Genomic DNA, 15,428 nt, shown 5'->3' on the forward strand with positions numbered 1-15,428 from the left:
GGTAGTTCTCCGTTATCAGATGTAAAAATAGTGCAGAAATAATTATTCAAACAAGTCGCAGCGTTTTTGCTATCTGCAGGAGATGTCGGTCTTTCATCTCGTTTTTTAGGGTTTAAATAACGCCAGACTTTTTCGGGAGCATTCTTTATAAAGTTAAAAAGTGTTTTTGTAAAATAGTGTGATTTGGCCTTCTTAATTTTTGTTTTCAAATCGTCCACCGCGCGAGTTAATTGTTGAGCAGTTCGTTGTGAGGGATGAGATTTTTTGTTTCTTCTGATTCGGCGAACTTTCCTTTTTGCATGAATAACGGTCCGAGTTATCCAGGGGTTGTGCTTATGAGTTTTCAAGGGGACGTAGTTACTGATGCAATATGACACAACGGATTTAAATTTGCGCCATAAAATTTCTATGTCTGTGTTTCCATCATGTGTGAGTTGCTTGAATGACGATAGTTCAAATTTTTATTTTTTTATTTTATTGTACTCTCAAGACCGTAGTATTACAGAGGGGAGTGGGTAAAAAAAACATACACGAGTAAATAAACAAAGCAGCAAATAAACAGCAAATTTGATTAGTTAATTGTATCCGGAAATAATGATGTCTGATAAGGCCAAACAAAACTGAGTTGTCTTTGATTGCGACAACTGCGCCGGGAAGGTGGTTCCATTCCTGAGAGGTCCTAGGAATAAATGATTCGTTACAGGTTCTGGTGGGGCACTGAATGATTCCAACCTTATGGCTATGGTCAATGCGAGAGGAAATGTAGGTAGGAGATGATATTAGATTATCGCGCAGATACGAATTGTGGAAATATAGTTTATGAAATAAAGCAAGGCGAAAGCACTTACGCCGGGCTGAGAGAGGAGCAAGCAGCAAAGAGTTTGTCATGGCAGTTACGCTTGACGTACGGCTGTAATTGCTATGAATGAAACGTGCAGAATTGTTTTGGATTAGTTCAAGTGATTGAGTAAGGGTTTCGAGGTGCTGGTCCCAGATGGATGAGGCGTACTCCATTTTACTCCTAATAAACGTTTTGTATAGGATTAAGTTTAATGATGTGGGAGCAGAAGAAAAATTTCGGCGAAGGTAACCTAGCATGCGATTAGTATTGTTAATTACGTTGTTGATGTGCAACGACCAGGAAAGTGACGAGGTTATGTGGACGCCTAGGTATTTATAGGAGGTTATGACCTCCAGGGGAGTATCATTAAGGTAATAGTTCGGTGGAGGAATATTACTGCAAGTTACACGCATACATTTACATTTAGTTACGTTAAGTTGCATTAACCATATGTCACACCAGTTAGAGATAGCGTTTATATTGTCTTGTAAGAATTTGTGATCAGATTTGTCCGAGATTTCACAGAGGATAACACAGTCATCTGCGAAATATTAGAACAAACGTCATTGGGTAAATCGTTAATGTAAATTAAGAAAAGAAGAGGGCCTATAACTGATCCTTGGGGCACACCAGAGTCTACAGGATTAGATGGGGACATATGATTTTTTAACACAACATACTGTGACCGATTAAAGAGAAAATGTTCAAGCCATGCAAACAGGTGAGGATCAAGATTAAGTTTGCTAAGTTTAAATAGAAGTAATTTATAACACACTTTGTCGAAGGCCTTGGCGAAATCAAAGAAAACACAGTCTGCGAAAGAACCTTTGTCGAGAATAAGATGAAGGCTGTGAGTAAAAGAAAGAAGTTGGGGTTCACATGACAAGTTTTTTCAGAAACCATGTTGTGCTTTTGTAAAAAATGAATTATTGTGTAAGTGCTTTGCTAAATGTGAGTCCAAAATATGTTCCAAGAACCTTGCAAGGAATGCTTGTGAGGGAAATGGGGCTGTAGTTGAGGGGCGAATGTCTGCTACCGGACTTATGAAGTGGGACCACCTTCCCGACCTTCCAATCTGCAGGTAGCCGATGGATATCTAAGGATTGCTGAAAAATTTTCTAAAGCAGAAGAGATAAATAAAAAACAGTATTTTTCAGGAATTTCGCGTTAACCAAATCAGCACCAGGACTTGATGACAACTTGAGACCTTTAATTACATTTTCGACCCCAAGAGGTTCAGTAATAATAAAGTCCATAGGTGGGTAATTGCAAGACTCGAGAGTTGGAAGCACAGGGTTACTACATACGATGGAGTTGTTACAGAACACAGAGTTAAGGATATGGGGACATACATCTTCGGGTACCGGTGAACCATTGGAATCAATCAACGTGATTGAATTATCTTTGGAAGGGTTAATAACACGCCAAAACTTTTTAGGGTCATTTGCAAGCATTGTGGGTAAAGTGTGTACTTGGAATGCCTTTTTGGCAAGTTTAATAGCTTCTGTGTAAGTGCTGTTTGCCTCCTTATAAGCGCCCCATTTCGATGCCAGTGAACTTTTATTCGCTATTCGATACAGTCATTTTTTTCGGTTGGAGAGCCTTTTTAACTTGTAATTGAACCAGGGTTTCTTAACATTGCAGGATATTACGCTTGATGGAATAAACTTGTCGGTGAGCTCATGTATTTTATTTTTGAAAATGGTCCAGTTCTCGTCAACCGTGCGATCATCAAATTGGCTTAGGAAAGGATCAAGAAAATTAGCTAGTTTAATATTAATATTGTCAAAGTTTGCCCTATTGTAGTGGTAAATTATTTTTTTTCAACAATTGGTTTTATCACAGGTGATAATATGTTCAAAGAAAAACCCAGGTGATCGCTTAAGCCCTGTAAGCATGAAACATTGGTAACTATGTCAGGATGAGAGCATAATATTAAGTCAAGGAGGTTAGCAGCGCTTTCCGAGATCCTCGTTGGTTCTAATACTAACTGTGTTAGGGAAAACAAAGAGCAGAGATCAAGAAAGTCGTTACTTTGCATGCGCAGATGAGTTTTGTGTCTTCTTTCTTTTTTCGCCTCAGTGCCCCCTTCAGTTGATAGCGGCGTTCGTGTTGTCCACTTCTCTACTCTTTTGTCCTGTCTGCACGCCTCACTTCTATTTTGCATAATGAATCCTCAGCTCAGCTTTCTGTCCTTCTAAGCTTACTTTGCGAAGAAAATGGATAACAGTGTGGAAGTTCAGTAATACAGCATATGTTGGGGAAGTTGAAATCCCCCAATAATATAATGGGGTTCGAAGGATGCCGCAAAGTAAGGGTGTTAAGCACATTGTGAAGCTCAGTGGTGAAAGTGGATGGGTAGGATGGAGCGCGGTAGCAGACAACAATCGTAATTTTACGGTAACCAATATCAACGCACGCGCACGCAACTTCCAGGTTACAGTATAAGTGGACTTGATGACTTTGCAGGGATTTTGAAATAGTGAGTAGTACGCCTCCGCCTTTGCGATTAGTGCGATCGCAACGGAAGGTACGAAATCGAGACAAGTCAAAGATTTCACAATCTCGCACATGGGGTTGTAGCCACGTTTCTGTTAATGCAATGATACCCGCATTACAGCTATCGATGAGCGATTCTAGTTCCACGCGTTTGCGAAACACACTTCTAGCGTTTGCAACAAGCACGGAGACTTGTGGTGTTAAAGATATGCCATTGCCCTTTGCGCATTGCTATGTAGCAGGATGATGACGCAGATTGTCAGGTGCACTTGCGTGATCTGGAACACTACTTCTAACTTGCTTAACGCTGTCACTTGTTGAATCATACATAAAACATTGTTTATCAATAAAAAGCTTGTCAAAACATAGTTTGAATGAGGGGGAATTAGGCTGGTTTTTACCAAATTCTAGAAGCTTTTTTTGAGTGAGCCTTGTCGCAGGCGAGAAGTCCTCAGTTACTGAAATGTTACTACCTTTAAGCTGGCTACGCGACGAAAGTATGCTCTCCTTAATTTTGAAGTTTGTTAGTTTCATTATAACCGGACGACATTTCGTATTTGAAAAAGTACCGATTCGATGCGCCCGTTCAACTGAGCTTGGTGGCAAGGCATTTCCCATCGCTGACGACAGGGCATCCACAGTTCCTTGTTCAGTTTGCAGCCATGACTAATGGGAATCGGGTATGCCGTGAAAAACCAAGTTATTCCGCCTTGATCTGTCTTCCAAGTCCTCTAAGCGCAAGACTATGGTGTCCTGCTGCTTTTTCGACCGTTCAGCGCTCTCTTGAAGTATGGCGATATCATTGCAAAATGTGTCTAGCGCTTCAGATTTTTTTCAAGTGATTCAAGATGGCGGAAAATATCAGTTAGCTTGCCTTCGATTGCGTTTTGGCTGGCTTTCACATCCTTCATATCCGATTTCAACTCGGACTGACCTTTAGTAAGCTCGACTGTCAACTTCTTTATGTCTTTTAGCATTAATAGCACGGTACCCATTTGATCAGACTGGGATTCGGGAAGACTACTCGAGGCAGAGTCATCTTGAGCCGACGTCTGCACCCGTGGAGGCCCCGGGTTTTCCTCGACATCACCGCATTGCAACAACAACAGCGCCACTTCAAGACAATCACACATAGTAGCATATAAGACAAGTGGGCATGGGAGCAGCAAAAGTGAGCGATTATCACTCCGTTTAGCATACAGGGTCAAATTGTTACGCACCTGTGGAGTGAAGAAAAGTTGCGCATGAGGCATAGTTCAACGAGTGCTGTTCGCATGCCCACTGAAGGAGTAGTTCATCAGCAAGCTGCTTTTGAAGGGACTGGGAAGGAGCGGTAAATCAGCCAGTGATGTCGTCCCAGAAACGATGCGGTGTCCATCTAGCGGTACATCCAGGAAGGGTGGAAGATTATGGAGACCACACGTGCCGGTGACGGGCTCGTAATCTTGGACAGCATTGACGCATTCGCCCACAGTAGGGCAAGTTTCGATGGGCGCAGAAGGTGAAACAAGGGCCAGCATCAGGAAAATCTGTGGAGCGAAGAAAAGTTGCGCATGAGGCATAGTGCAACGAGTGCTGCTCGCATGCCAACAATGACAGTGTATCGATGATGCTTGTATAATCAGCTCTGCTGTAGCCTTTATACGTTTTTGTTGGTTGTGAAGAGGGTAACAAATCTTGATACGGCACCTCACACAATACTAGTTTGTGATCTGACAAGCCGGTTGACACTTCGAATTTAGCGTTATGGGTGGGGAAATTATTGCTTAAAAATACTAGGTCTAAAATGTTAGAACTGTATCCTTGTACATGGGTGGGTTCAGTTCAGTTATTATTATCTGGGTTAGGTTAAAAGAGAGAATAATGTCGAAAAGAATATCTGCGCAAGGTGAACGGTGATGCAGTTTGTGCCAGTTGATACCAGGGAGATTAAAGTCACCTAGTAATATGAGCTTGGTCCCCTTCACATGCTGCTGCATATACACGTGCAATGATTGCAGTACATTCAGATCAGTAGAAGGACTATGGTAAATGCATCCAACTATGAAGGTGGTGTTGGCAAAGCAAAGTTTGCAAAATACAGCTTCAACCCCCTCAACGTCAGGCAACTTAACGTACAGAATTTCCCTTTTTATCAAAAGAGCTACGCCACCGCCTCGTGTTGGCCGAACTTTGCAAATAATGACGTAGTTTGGGGGGAGAAAGTCTTCGGCGTCTTTGGTTAGCCAAGTCTCTGTTATGCCTATAAATTCTGGTTCGAAAGCTATTAACATTGATTCGAGGGGTCCGAACTTATTACTAAGACTTCGAGCGTTAATATTACTGAACGTTATTTTGGATGTTGTTGACGGTGGGGACGCAAGGTTCTGAAGTAACTTGAGAAGCGGTTGGCAAAGAACGAACACTTTATTAAAGGTTAGTGTAGCTTTTATAGTCTTTATCTTGTGACGTCACCGCAGCCACTGCCGATTCACAAGAGGCATGGCCGGTGAATCTAACAAAACAAACACGTGTCAGCGGCGCATGCTGATTCACAACAATTCTTCCCCCTTAAGGAGTGAAGCGGTCCAGTGGCCGGGGCTTCCGCTTTGACCTACGCAGTGTCACTTCAGCCCGGTCAGTCACTTGTGGCTCGCTGGTAGCAACCTCGGCTTCGGCCCGCCCGTCTGACGGCGTTCGAATGTCGGTGCCTACTTGAGCCTGACTGTGACTGCTGTCGTGTCCTTGAGACTGCGAGTCTGCCGCTGCGTTCTGGCTGCCTTTAGTCGTTGGTACTTGCATGGGGGCCTCGGATTCCACCGCTTCTCTTCCCACGCTGGTCCTCCTGGTTTTTAGCTGGTCGAGGTGGCGGCGATGTTGCTCCCCATCTGCAGTCTTTACCGTTGCCATTCGCGAGCCTTCGGTGGACTCTACCCCGCCTGGTTTCCATTTGTCACCCACTCCGTAGTTCTTTGTCAACCACAATCAACAACATGTTACCTACCACAGGACCCGCAAAATCGATATGGACCCTAGACCATGGCTCCTCTGTGTCCAGCCAAGGCCCGGGTTGTCGGGCAGGAGGCATGCTGCCCCATTCTATGCATGTTGGACGTGCGTTGACCATCTTCTCAATGTCCCGATCGAGCCCTGGGTACCAGAAAACAGAACGTGCCAGGTTCTTCATAGCAGTTATCCCTTGATGTGCATCATGCAGCATACACAGCATTGACTGCCGCACACTTGTTGGAATAACCGCTCGATGGCCCCAGTACACAATTCCGTGGCTGTACGTCAGTTCGTCTTTCCTGTGCATGTACACGCGTAACGGCTCCTGAGCCGGTTGCAAGTACCGTGGCCAGCCATTCTGAATGTAATCGCGGACTTGCGCGAGGTCGCTGTCAACAGTCATTTCAGCCAAGTCACTCGCCGACAGAGGACAGGTGTTGAGGTGATCGGTCAGAAGAACATACTCACGAGCGTCATCTTCTGCAGCCTTAGTGTTGTTATGTTCCTGCCGCACCGGTAAATGGCTGAGGGTGTCTGCAGGAATCAACGTCTTTCCTGGCTTGAACTGAATTTTGTAGTTGTAGGCGCTTAGCAAGAGGGACCAACGCTGAATCCGGGCAGCGGCCATGGCGGGAACGGGCTTGTTGGGGCTGAAAAGGCTCAGAAGAGGTTTGTGATCTGTAACAAGCGTGAAATGCTTCCCGAGCAGATATTCCCGGAACTTTGTAACCCCGAAGACAACTGCCAATGCCTCTCTTTCAATATGCGCGTAATTATGCTCAGCAGCTGAAAGCATTCGCGACCGGAACCCAATTGGTCGATCTTGCCCATTTACTCTGTGATATAGCACTGCGCCGACGCCACACGACGACGCATCGGTTTCCAAGATAAGCGGCTTACTTGGATCGTCGTGCACCAAGAACTTATCTTCCTCTAGCAGCCGCTTTGTTGCTCGGAACGCATTATCTTGTCTCGCTCCCCACTGCCAGCATGTGTTCTTTCTTAGCAGTTAAGCAGCGGCTCTAGAACAGTAGCCAAGTTTCCCAGAAATGAGTGGTAGTAGGTCACGAAGCCCAAAAACGCCCGTAGTTCCGCAGCACCGGTTGGCTTCGGCATTTTCATTATTGCAGCAATTTTGTCCATCTTAGGTAACAATCCGTTCGTATTTATACGATGTCCCAGAAATTCAACTTCTGCTTGTCGGAACTTGCATTTCTGCGGATTCAGCTTGACACCGTGTTGCCGGAAACATCTGAAAACTTGACGTAGCATCGCTCAGTTGCCGCATTTCTCCGCAACTACCACATCGTCCAAACATACTTGAATGCCTGGAATGCCTTGCAGGATGCCGTCCATGCGTCTCTGAAAAATCACAGGAGCAGAGGCTACACCAAAAGGAAGCCTATTAAAGCAAAACAGGCCTTTTGGAGTGTTTACGACCAATATCTTCTTCGTTTCCTCATCAAGCGGCAACTCACTGTAAGCATCCTTCAAGTCGATGGTGCCGAATACTTCACCACCGTTTAGGTTTGCAAAGATATCTCTTATTTTATCTCTTATTTTTGGCAATGGGTACTGCTGCGTGACACATGCAGCACATGCGGTCACCTTAAGATCGCCACACAACCGAATGGAACCATTCTTTTTGATAACGGGAACCAAAGGCGTGGCCCACTCTGCACTGTCGACAGGCGAGAGAATGCCATGCTTAACAAGTCTGTCTATTTCATTTGACACTTGCTCCCGCATTGCATACGGCACAGAACGTGCTTTGCAGAACCGCGGCATCGCATTTTTTCACAACCGCAAATGGACTGCGGGGCCATCAATTAGCCATAGACCTGGCGTGAACAAATCGCCGAACTCCTCTAAGAGTGCGCTAACCAAAGTACTGTCAGGGACATTTTGCTCACCGGAGGTTTCCTCGCCGAGAATGCTGAAGACGCTATGGTCAAATGCGCTGATGACATCTCGCCCGCACAAGTTCGGGCCATCGCATTGCAGTACGGTTAGAGTTGCATCTAGGGTCTTTCCCGCGTACGAGACCGGAAGCTTCAGCTCACCCCTCACGGAAAGTTTGCCAAGAAATCAGAACAACTGCAAGGACATCTCGCGGAGCACAGGCCAGGCATGCCGATGCTTGCAGTATGTTTTCCACGTAATGATGGAGACAGGCGATCCGATGCCCACTTGCATTGTCAGCAGAATTCCGTTCCAGCAGAGGGTGCGAACCACAGGCTTGACCAAGTTTACCGACGTAGTGTACAAACTCAGTAGACAAAGTTCGTTGCCGTCGCTCTCTGAAGAATGCTCCTCACAAAGGGCCACCCCTTGTTTCCATACACACATCTTAGCTAGGTGCCCTTTACGTCGGCAGCGAAAACACTCCGCCCGGCGAAACTTGCACTTTGCTGCCTTGTGCTTAGTGCTACCACAGCACGGGCAAACGACGTCTTCGCTTGGTCGAGAAGTGCTCGGATGAGTCTTGTGGTAATACGGTTGACCTTGCACCTTGCTCCTCACAGCATGGACGGCGCCATAATCCTGTGTCCTCTCCATGTGATCAACGTTGAGAGCTGCCATCTCTGCTGCTAACGCTATATCTTCGGCTTCTTTCAGCGTCAGCAAAATTTTGGCCAAAAGCTTCCGACGAACGCCAGCATCACGTAGACCACAAACAAGTCTGTCTCGTAGCATCCTGTCCCGTGCCTCGCCAAAGTTGCAACTGCAGGCCTTCTTCCGAATTTCCACAATGAAGTCCTTCGTTGCCTCGTCGGGACGCTGGCATCTGGTGAAGAACTTGTAGGACTCCGCTATTTCATTGCCCTGTGGCGCAAAGTGTTCTGCCAGCAGTTCAAGCAGCTTCTTGTAGGTAAGGTCTTGAATCTTCGCCGGCGCGCGCCGTACCGTTATTATGCAGGCTGTTGCCGTGCTTAAGGCTGCCGTTAGCAGGGCTCGTCGTTTCTTCGAGTCGACGATATCGTAAGCTTCAAAGTAGGACTGCAGATGCACCTGGTAGGCGTCCCAACTGTCTTCCGTTTCGTCGAAACCCGGTGGTCCGGCGTGGGCCGCCATGGAGCAGGCACGGCCCGGTAGTGGGCAGCCTCGTCGCCACTGAAGTAACTCGAGAAGCAGTTGGCAAAGAACGAACGCTTTATCAAAGGTTAGTGTAGCTTTTATAGTCTATCTTGTGACGTCACCGCAGGTTCGCGTACCGGTGTCCTGGTTTTTTGCATCACTTGAAGTGGGCATAATGGGGGTCACCTCATTATTTTCCTCGTCCCAAGGATAAAGGCAACTATTAATCTTTAGTTTGTCATAGACCAGGGCCACTTTATTACCGGATTCCTTCCTTTCTCTTCCATATTGCCATAGCTTCTTCCTAATATCTCAAACTCGCGGTGAGAAGTCTTCGCTGATGGCGTAGTCAATATCCTTGAGTTTTTGACAGTTACGCAGAATTTTTGTTTTGTCTCGGAAGTCAAGGAGCTTAAAGATTATTGGTCTTGTTTTGTTTGCCATTGGTTTGCCTAGTCTATGGAGGCGTTCAATTGCCACTGCTTCTAACTTCAAAGTATGCCTAATGACCTTTTCATTCACCGCGCGTTCCAGAGATTCGGTATTTTCTTCTATATCTTCCTGCATACCATACATAATAAGGTTCGACCTTCTGGATCTATTCTCTAGATCGTCTAGCCTTAATTCCAAGGACGATACAATTTTTTTGTAGGCTAGCGACTTGTTTAGTGCAAGCTGAAACATTATCTTCAAGGCATGATAGATGTTCTAGTTTTTTATCTATCGATGTCAGTCGTTCTTCCTTTATTGTCTTTATATTTGCGGCGATTTGAGTTAACTGTTTGGCAAGGTCCGAAAGGTCAGGCCCGGGATTAGTCTCGACGTCTCCAGCAAGCAATAACAACTTTGCAAGGTACACTATGTCATACAAAGAATCGAGAAGCACCGTAGGGTACGGCAGCACGACGAGACAGCGCCCACTAGAGCAAAAACACTTTCAAAAACGTCTTCTTACCTGCATAAAGAAGACAAGCGGGTGAGCCATCTGCGTTCAAGCCCTGCTGCTGTGCCCTTTGGGATGTGCTGGGTCGTCGCTGGCTTTTATGCTCCGGGTGAGGTGAAGGGCCATTCTGGGCGGCTTCAAGAATGTACTTCCGCTGGAGGTAGACGATGACAGGTTCCCTTCCGCAAATGGCAGGAAAGGAAGCGACGAAAAGGTGCCGTTCTGAAGCACATGCGCGTCGAGAATCACGAAAGGCTGATTTGGTTCTTGATGTCCCGCTGGTATCGGCAGCAGGTTAGCGATAATCTGCACAAAGAAGACAAGCGGGTGAGCCATCTGCGTGCAAGCCATGCTGCCATGCCCTTTGTTGTTGTTTCATTCACAAGGTCCATGAATAAATGCAAACTTCCACTTTTCTACAGCACAGATATAACTAAAAGTTTTCTGCCATTTTCTCAATTATCCTAGCTGAGAAACCAAAAAAATGGTACGCTTTCATGAAAACATTGGTTGGCTTCTACTACATTTCCTGTTCAACCAGTCTGGATCACTTCAAGCCTTCCTCTTGTTTGGACAGCCTGAAAGCTCATTTTTTGGCGGGAAATAGTCATGTCTTGCACGACTTTAAATTGGGCAAATTTTACTTCTGTAATGGCAGTAGTATTAGCAGTATTCCAGTCAGAAGACCACACACTCCTTTAGTCTTGACTCGTAAGTAATGGTGATCGGAGGTAATGGTAGCCCAAACGTGTGAATTAAAAGAAAAAGAGAAAGCACAAATGAAGTCTAGGTAAGCCGCAAAATATGCAAATGTTATAGACGGGCTCCAAGTTCTTGTGCTTGCCCCGTGTAATGTTATGAAATTTGGACAGTCTCTGCTTGGGTATAAGTTATATAAGTTGCATAGTTACAATATAGGCTGTGGGGATGATAGAGTCTCTTGCATCTACTGAAGTTGTTTTCCCTGCATGGCTTTGGCATCTTCTGGAATCTGGTCCTCTTGCGTTGCACGTGCAGTGGCGGTAGGCAGTAGTTAAGTAGTTCAACATATTTGCCTGGTATCCTTGTGTGGTGAGTCGGACTTCCTTGATCCGTCCACATCCATCAAGACCTTCCATTAGTTGCAATTCAGATAGCTGCCATTACTGCATGGAAGGCAGAATAAACGCCCTTTGGTTGGTTTCTCCTACTGTCTTCTCCTTGCTTTGTCCCAAGAGCATGCTTGAGACCCCACAAGGTTGAATTCTGAAGTTCCACTGAAATGTTTATTTCAAATGCTATTAGTAACAAGACACCAGTGTGTGAAGCAAAGCAGCAGAACTTCTGCTGCCATTTTAGAGCCAGTATTATCATTTCTTCAGTGCATTCACATTATACATGAAAGATGTGTCATCTCACAAAAGAAAGAGCTAGGAAACACTGTGAGGAGGTGCACATTTATAGCATGCCAGAGTCTCACCTTGGATGCCCGCTTACTTAGATACCTGCAGTTCTCACTGGAGCCAGACAAGGTACGTGCCCAAGACATACACACGGTCATTGGCGTCGTGGCCAGCAACCCTGCTGGTCATTTGCTCACCTGGCACTTCCTCAAGAGCCATTGGGACGCTATTTACAGTCTGTGAGCAAGTTGTCCTTTCTTCATTGATATGTACTGCAAAAGAAAGCTTGCATGTATGAAATATAAAGCTCAGGCATTGTGGACTTCGTGGAACACTTGACTACCAAAGCTGAGGCATTGTGAACTTATGATATTTGCTATCATGACATAGAAGCGCTTCCTGCTTCAAATCTCAATTCTTTCCGTGTAGAGGAAGCTAACATAATAGTTCTGCGGAAACCTGCAAGGTGGAGAAAACTAATTAATAAAGGGAAAATGAGACATCCACCCAAACTTAGCTAAGTGCTCCAAAGGAAACCCGTACGGGTTCCTCGAAAGAAAAGCTTTGCAGTTGAAGAAAAATTCGTCACGACGATTTTTCTTCAACTGCGAAGCTTTTCTTTCGAGGAACCTGTACGGGTTTCCTTTGGAGCACTTTGCTACGTTTGGGTGGATGTCTCATTTTCCCTTTATTAAGTAGATAAAGCCGTAGACGAAACCTTGTCACTGAGTCTTTATGTTTTCTCGTTGCAGTTTCAAGGAGACAACATTCTCTCTGGACAGCATCCTATCAGCTCTACTGCCAAGGTTTCACACTGAGTATGACTACCAAGAGGTCAGTGGCCACTGAATAGCTAGCACACCATTAAAAAAAGGAGTGCCCACAAGAAGGGCTGATTTGACAAAGGGCATGCAGCTTAAGTGGCTTAGTGCTGACGATCAGGTTTTTGTCAGAGCATCTCAACTTGCCTGGGAAATGGGGTTGCAGCATGTTTCCGGAATCACCTGCCTTATGGGGATGTGCAACTCTCACGCGTACCCTGATATGGTGTTTTCTTGCATAGTTCCCATCTCCTATAATCCGGCTTCGCCGCATGGCTTTACTGCCATCACTAAAAATCACTAAAAATGATATATTAATTAAAAGAAAATGAGGCATCCATCCAATCGTAGCAATTGCCACAAAATCCCATACGGGTTCCTCGAAAGAAAAGAATCGTAGTTGATGAAAAATTCATCCTGGTTAGGGGCTGAAACCTGGGACCGCCACCTTTCTGGAGCAGCCGCTCTACATTCTGAGCTAACCAGGTGGCTAGCAGATGGCAGGGCGAAGTCGAATTTGTTAACAACTCGAAGCAAGTGTTTGACGTAATAGTCCTTTGTAGAAAAGAACTATTACGTCAGACTCATGCTTAAGTGGTCATGGTCGCCTTTGTTTTGAGTTTCAAACATATTACTTGCCCAGAAGATGGCACGATCATCCTGAAAATGAAGCAGAAAGCAAACTTTAAAGGTAACTGGTCTTCTGAGCAAATGTATTCATGAATGAACACAGAGCACCAATGAGTTGCTCAACCAACTCATCTGGTGCCGCTGCCCTAACAAAACTTTGTCAGTGCTTATGCATTGAAGACAGCAACTAACAGTGCTGTAGCCTACTACAGTGACAGTAATTCTGCACGAGAAGCTGTTCTGGAGGCCCTTGGAATTGTTCCAGGTCTGTTTTGTAATATTTCCCTCGATAGGATGGACAAAGAGCCCGTTGACATGGCAGAATTCTATGACTCTGCGGAGAGCAAGAAAAAACGATAGATAAAAGGTAACACTAAGAAGGGTTTTGGAGACACCTGGAAGAAAGTCAGCAGCAAGATGTATCCCTCTGGGGAATTTTGAGCATCCGCAAGCAGTATTCGAACATAAAACTTAGTTTTTCTCAAATTGCATTTTTTATGAATATTTCAAATTCAATGTACCTTTTCTCAGAAAGTATTCATCCCATTCCAGTGAAATTTTGTACACATGTACTACAACCAGTCATAAATATTCTGAACTAAAGAAATCTCTGATGATATGAATGATAACACTGGAAAAATTTACATTGCAAGAAACCCCCCTTGTGGTTTTGTGCAAGCAGAGATATTATTCTTTTTCGGGTGCGAACTCCACAGTGGATATAATATTTCTTTAGTTCAGATATAACCTATGAGTATTTAGAATAACACTGCATAATATCATCACATTCCTCTGCATGGCTGCAGAGAAAAGGTACATCAAATAATTAAACACACCCGAATTTTTGGGAGTGGGCCACCGGAAAATCAAACCATCTCGACACAAACAAAGTGTCTCGTATTGTACCCAAGAGCATCTTTTGTAAGCCCGTGAAAGTTGATGCGGATGTCTGCAGCCATTTCTAAAATATTACGTTAAAACTAACATGTACCATTTACCCCACCATACCTCCTTATATGAATTTACCGTGATGCCCTTTGGCCTGTGTAATGCGCCTGCACTGTTTGAAAGAATGATGGATAACGTCCTCCGGGGCTTCAGATGGTAGGCGCCTTTGTTATCTCGATGACATTGTCATCTTTTCCACGGACTTTTCTTATCACCTGCTCCGACTCAAACGCATGCTCACTTTCCTCACCGATGCTGGACTCCAGCTCAACTTAAAGAAGTCTCACTTCGCCACCCGGCAGCTAGTCATGCTTGGCCATGTCGTCGAATTCCCACGACCAAAAACCACAAAAAAAAACTCCATAGCCTCATCGGATTATGCTTCTGCTTTCGTTGTTTCATCCGCAACTTCACCTCCATAATAGTGCCTTTGACGCAGCTTCTCACAGGTAACCATGACCTCTTGGTCTGGCCACCAGTTTGCGATGCCATACTCATGCCGCTGCGTCGTCTGCTAACCTCACCACCCATGCTCCGACATTTTGACCGAAGCGCACTGACAGAAATACACACGGATGCCAGTGGCGTCGGCATTGGCGCTGTTCTTACACAATGAAAGACTGGCTTTGACGAATACGTTGTTGCCTTCGCTAGCCGCTCACTCACAAAAGCAGAAGCAAGCTATTCCGTTACAGAAAAAGAATGCCTGGCTATCATTTGGGCCATAACTAATTTTCGTCCTTACCTCTATGGTCACCCGTTCAACATCATCACTGACCACCATGCACTCTGCTGGCTGTCGTCCTTGAAAGATCCTTCAGGTTGCCTCGCTCGATGGGTGCTTCGCCTCCAAAAGTACGATATTTGAGTGCTGTACCGCTATAGCCATAAACATTCGGATGTGAATGCCTTGTCTTGCTGCCCAGTGCCAGGCCAGCCCAATTATAAGAAAGTATGAATATGTGAGTCCTCCCTCACTGCCACGAACACGCTTTTGGAGCAGCAGAAGGCTCAATAGATTGTTGCTATGCTGGCTTTTCTGTCACACCCATCAGCACCTTCTCCTGATCGTGCGGTGCATTGCCAAGCACACCACTTCGCTGTTCATGACGAGCTCCTATACCGGCGTAACTACCTCTCGGACGGGCGCAGATGGTTACTCGTGGTTCCTCGGCATCTACGTTCGGACATACATGCAGCGTTTCACAATGACCCGTAATGAGCACATGCAGGAGTACTAAAAACATACGCGCACCTGCGACTCCGTTATTACTGGTGCGGGATGTGCTGATTCGTCT

At 45.4% G+C, this 15,428-nt stretch overlaps 1 protein-coding gene across 3 annotated transcripts in view; it reads left to right on the plus strand.

The window, feature by feature from the left end:
- LOC142583440 (endoplasmic reticulum aminopeptidase 2-like) overlaps positions 1–15,428 on the plus strand; it is a 155,015-nt gene that overhangs the window by 126,385 nt on the left and 13,202 nt on the right. For 2 of the 3 annotated variants that reach the window (XM_075693909.1, XM_075693906.1), the window contains exons 14-15: positions 11,830–11,970; positions 12,484–12,565. In XM_075693909.1, the coding sequence (XP_075550024.1) occupies positions 11,830–11,970; positions 12,484–12,565 (223 nt within the window). The remainder of the gene's footprint in view (positions 1–11,829; positions 11,971–12,483; positions 12,566–15,428) is intronic. The other variant, XM_075693908.1, reaches the window with a different exon arrangement.

This window comes from Dermacentor variabilis, chromosome 5 (genome assembly GCF_050947875.1).
Source record: "Dermacentor variabilis isolate Ectoservices chromosome 5, ASM5094787v1, whole genome shotgun sequence".
Lineage (NCBI taxonomy): Eukaryota > Metazoa > Arthropoda > Arachnida > Ixodida > Ixodidae > Dermacentor > Dermacentor variabilis.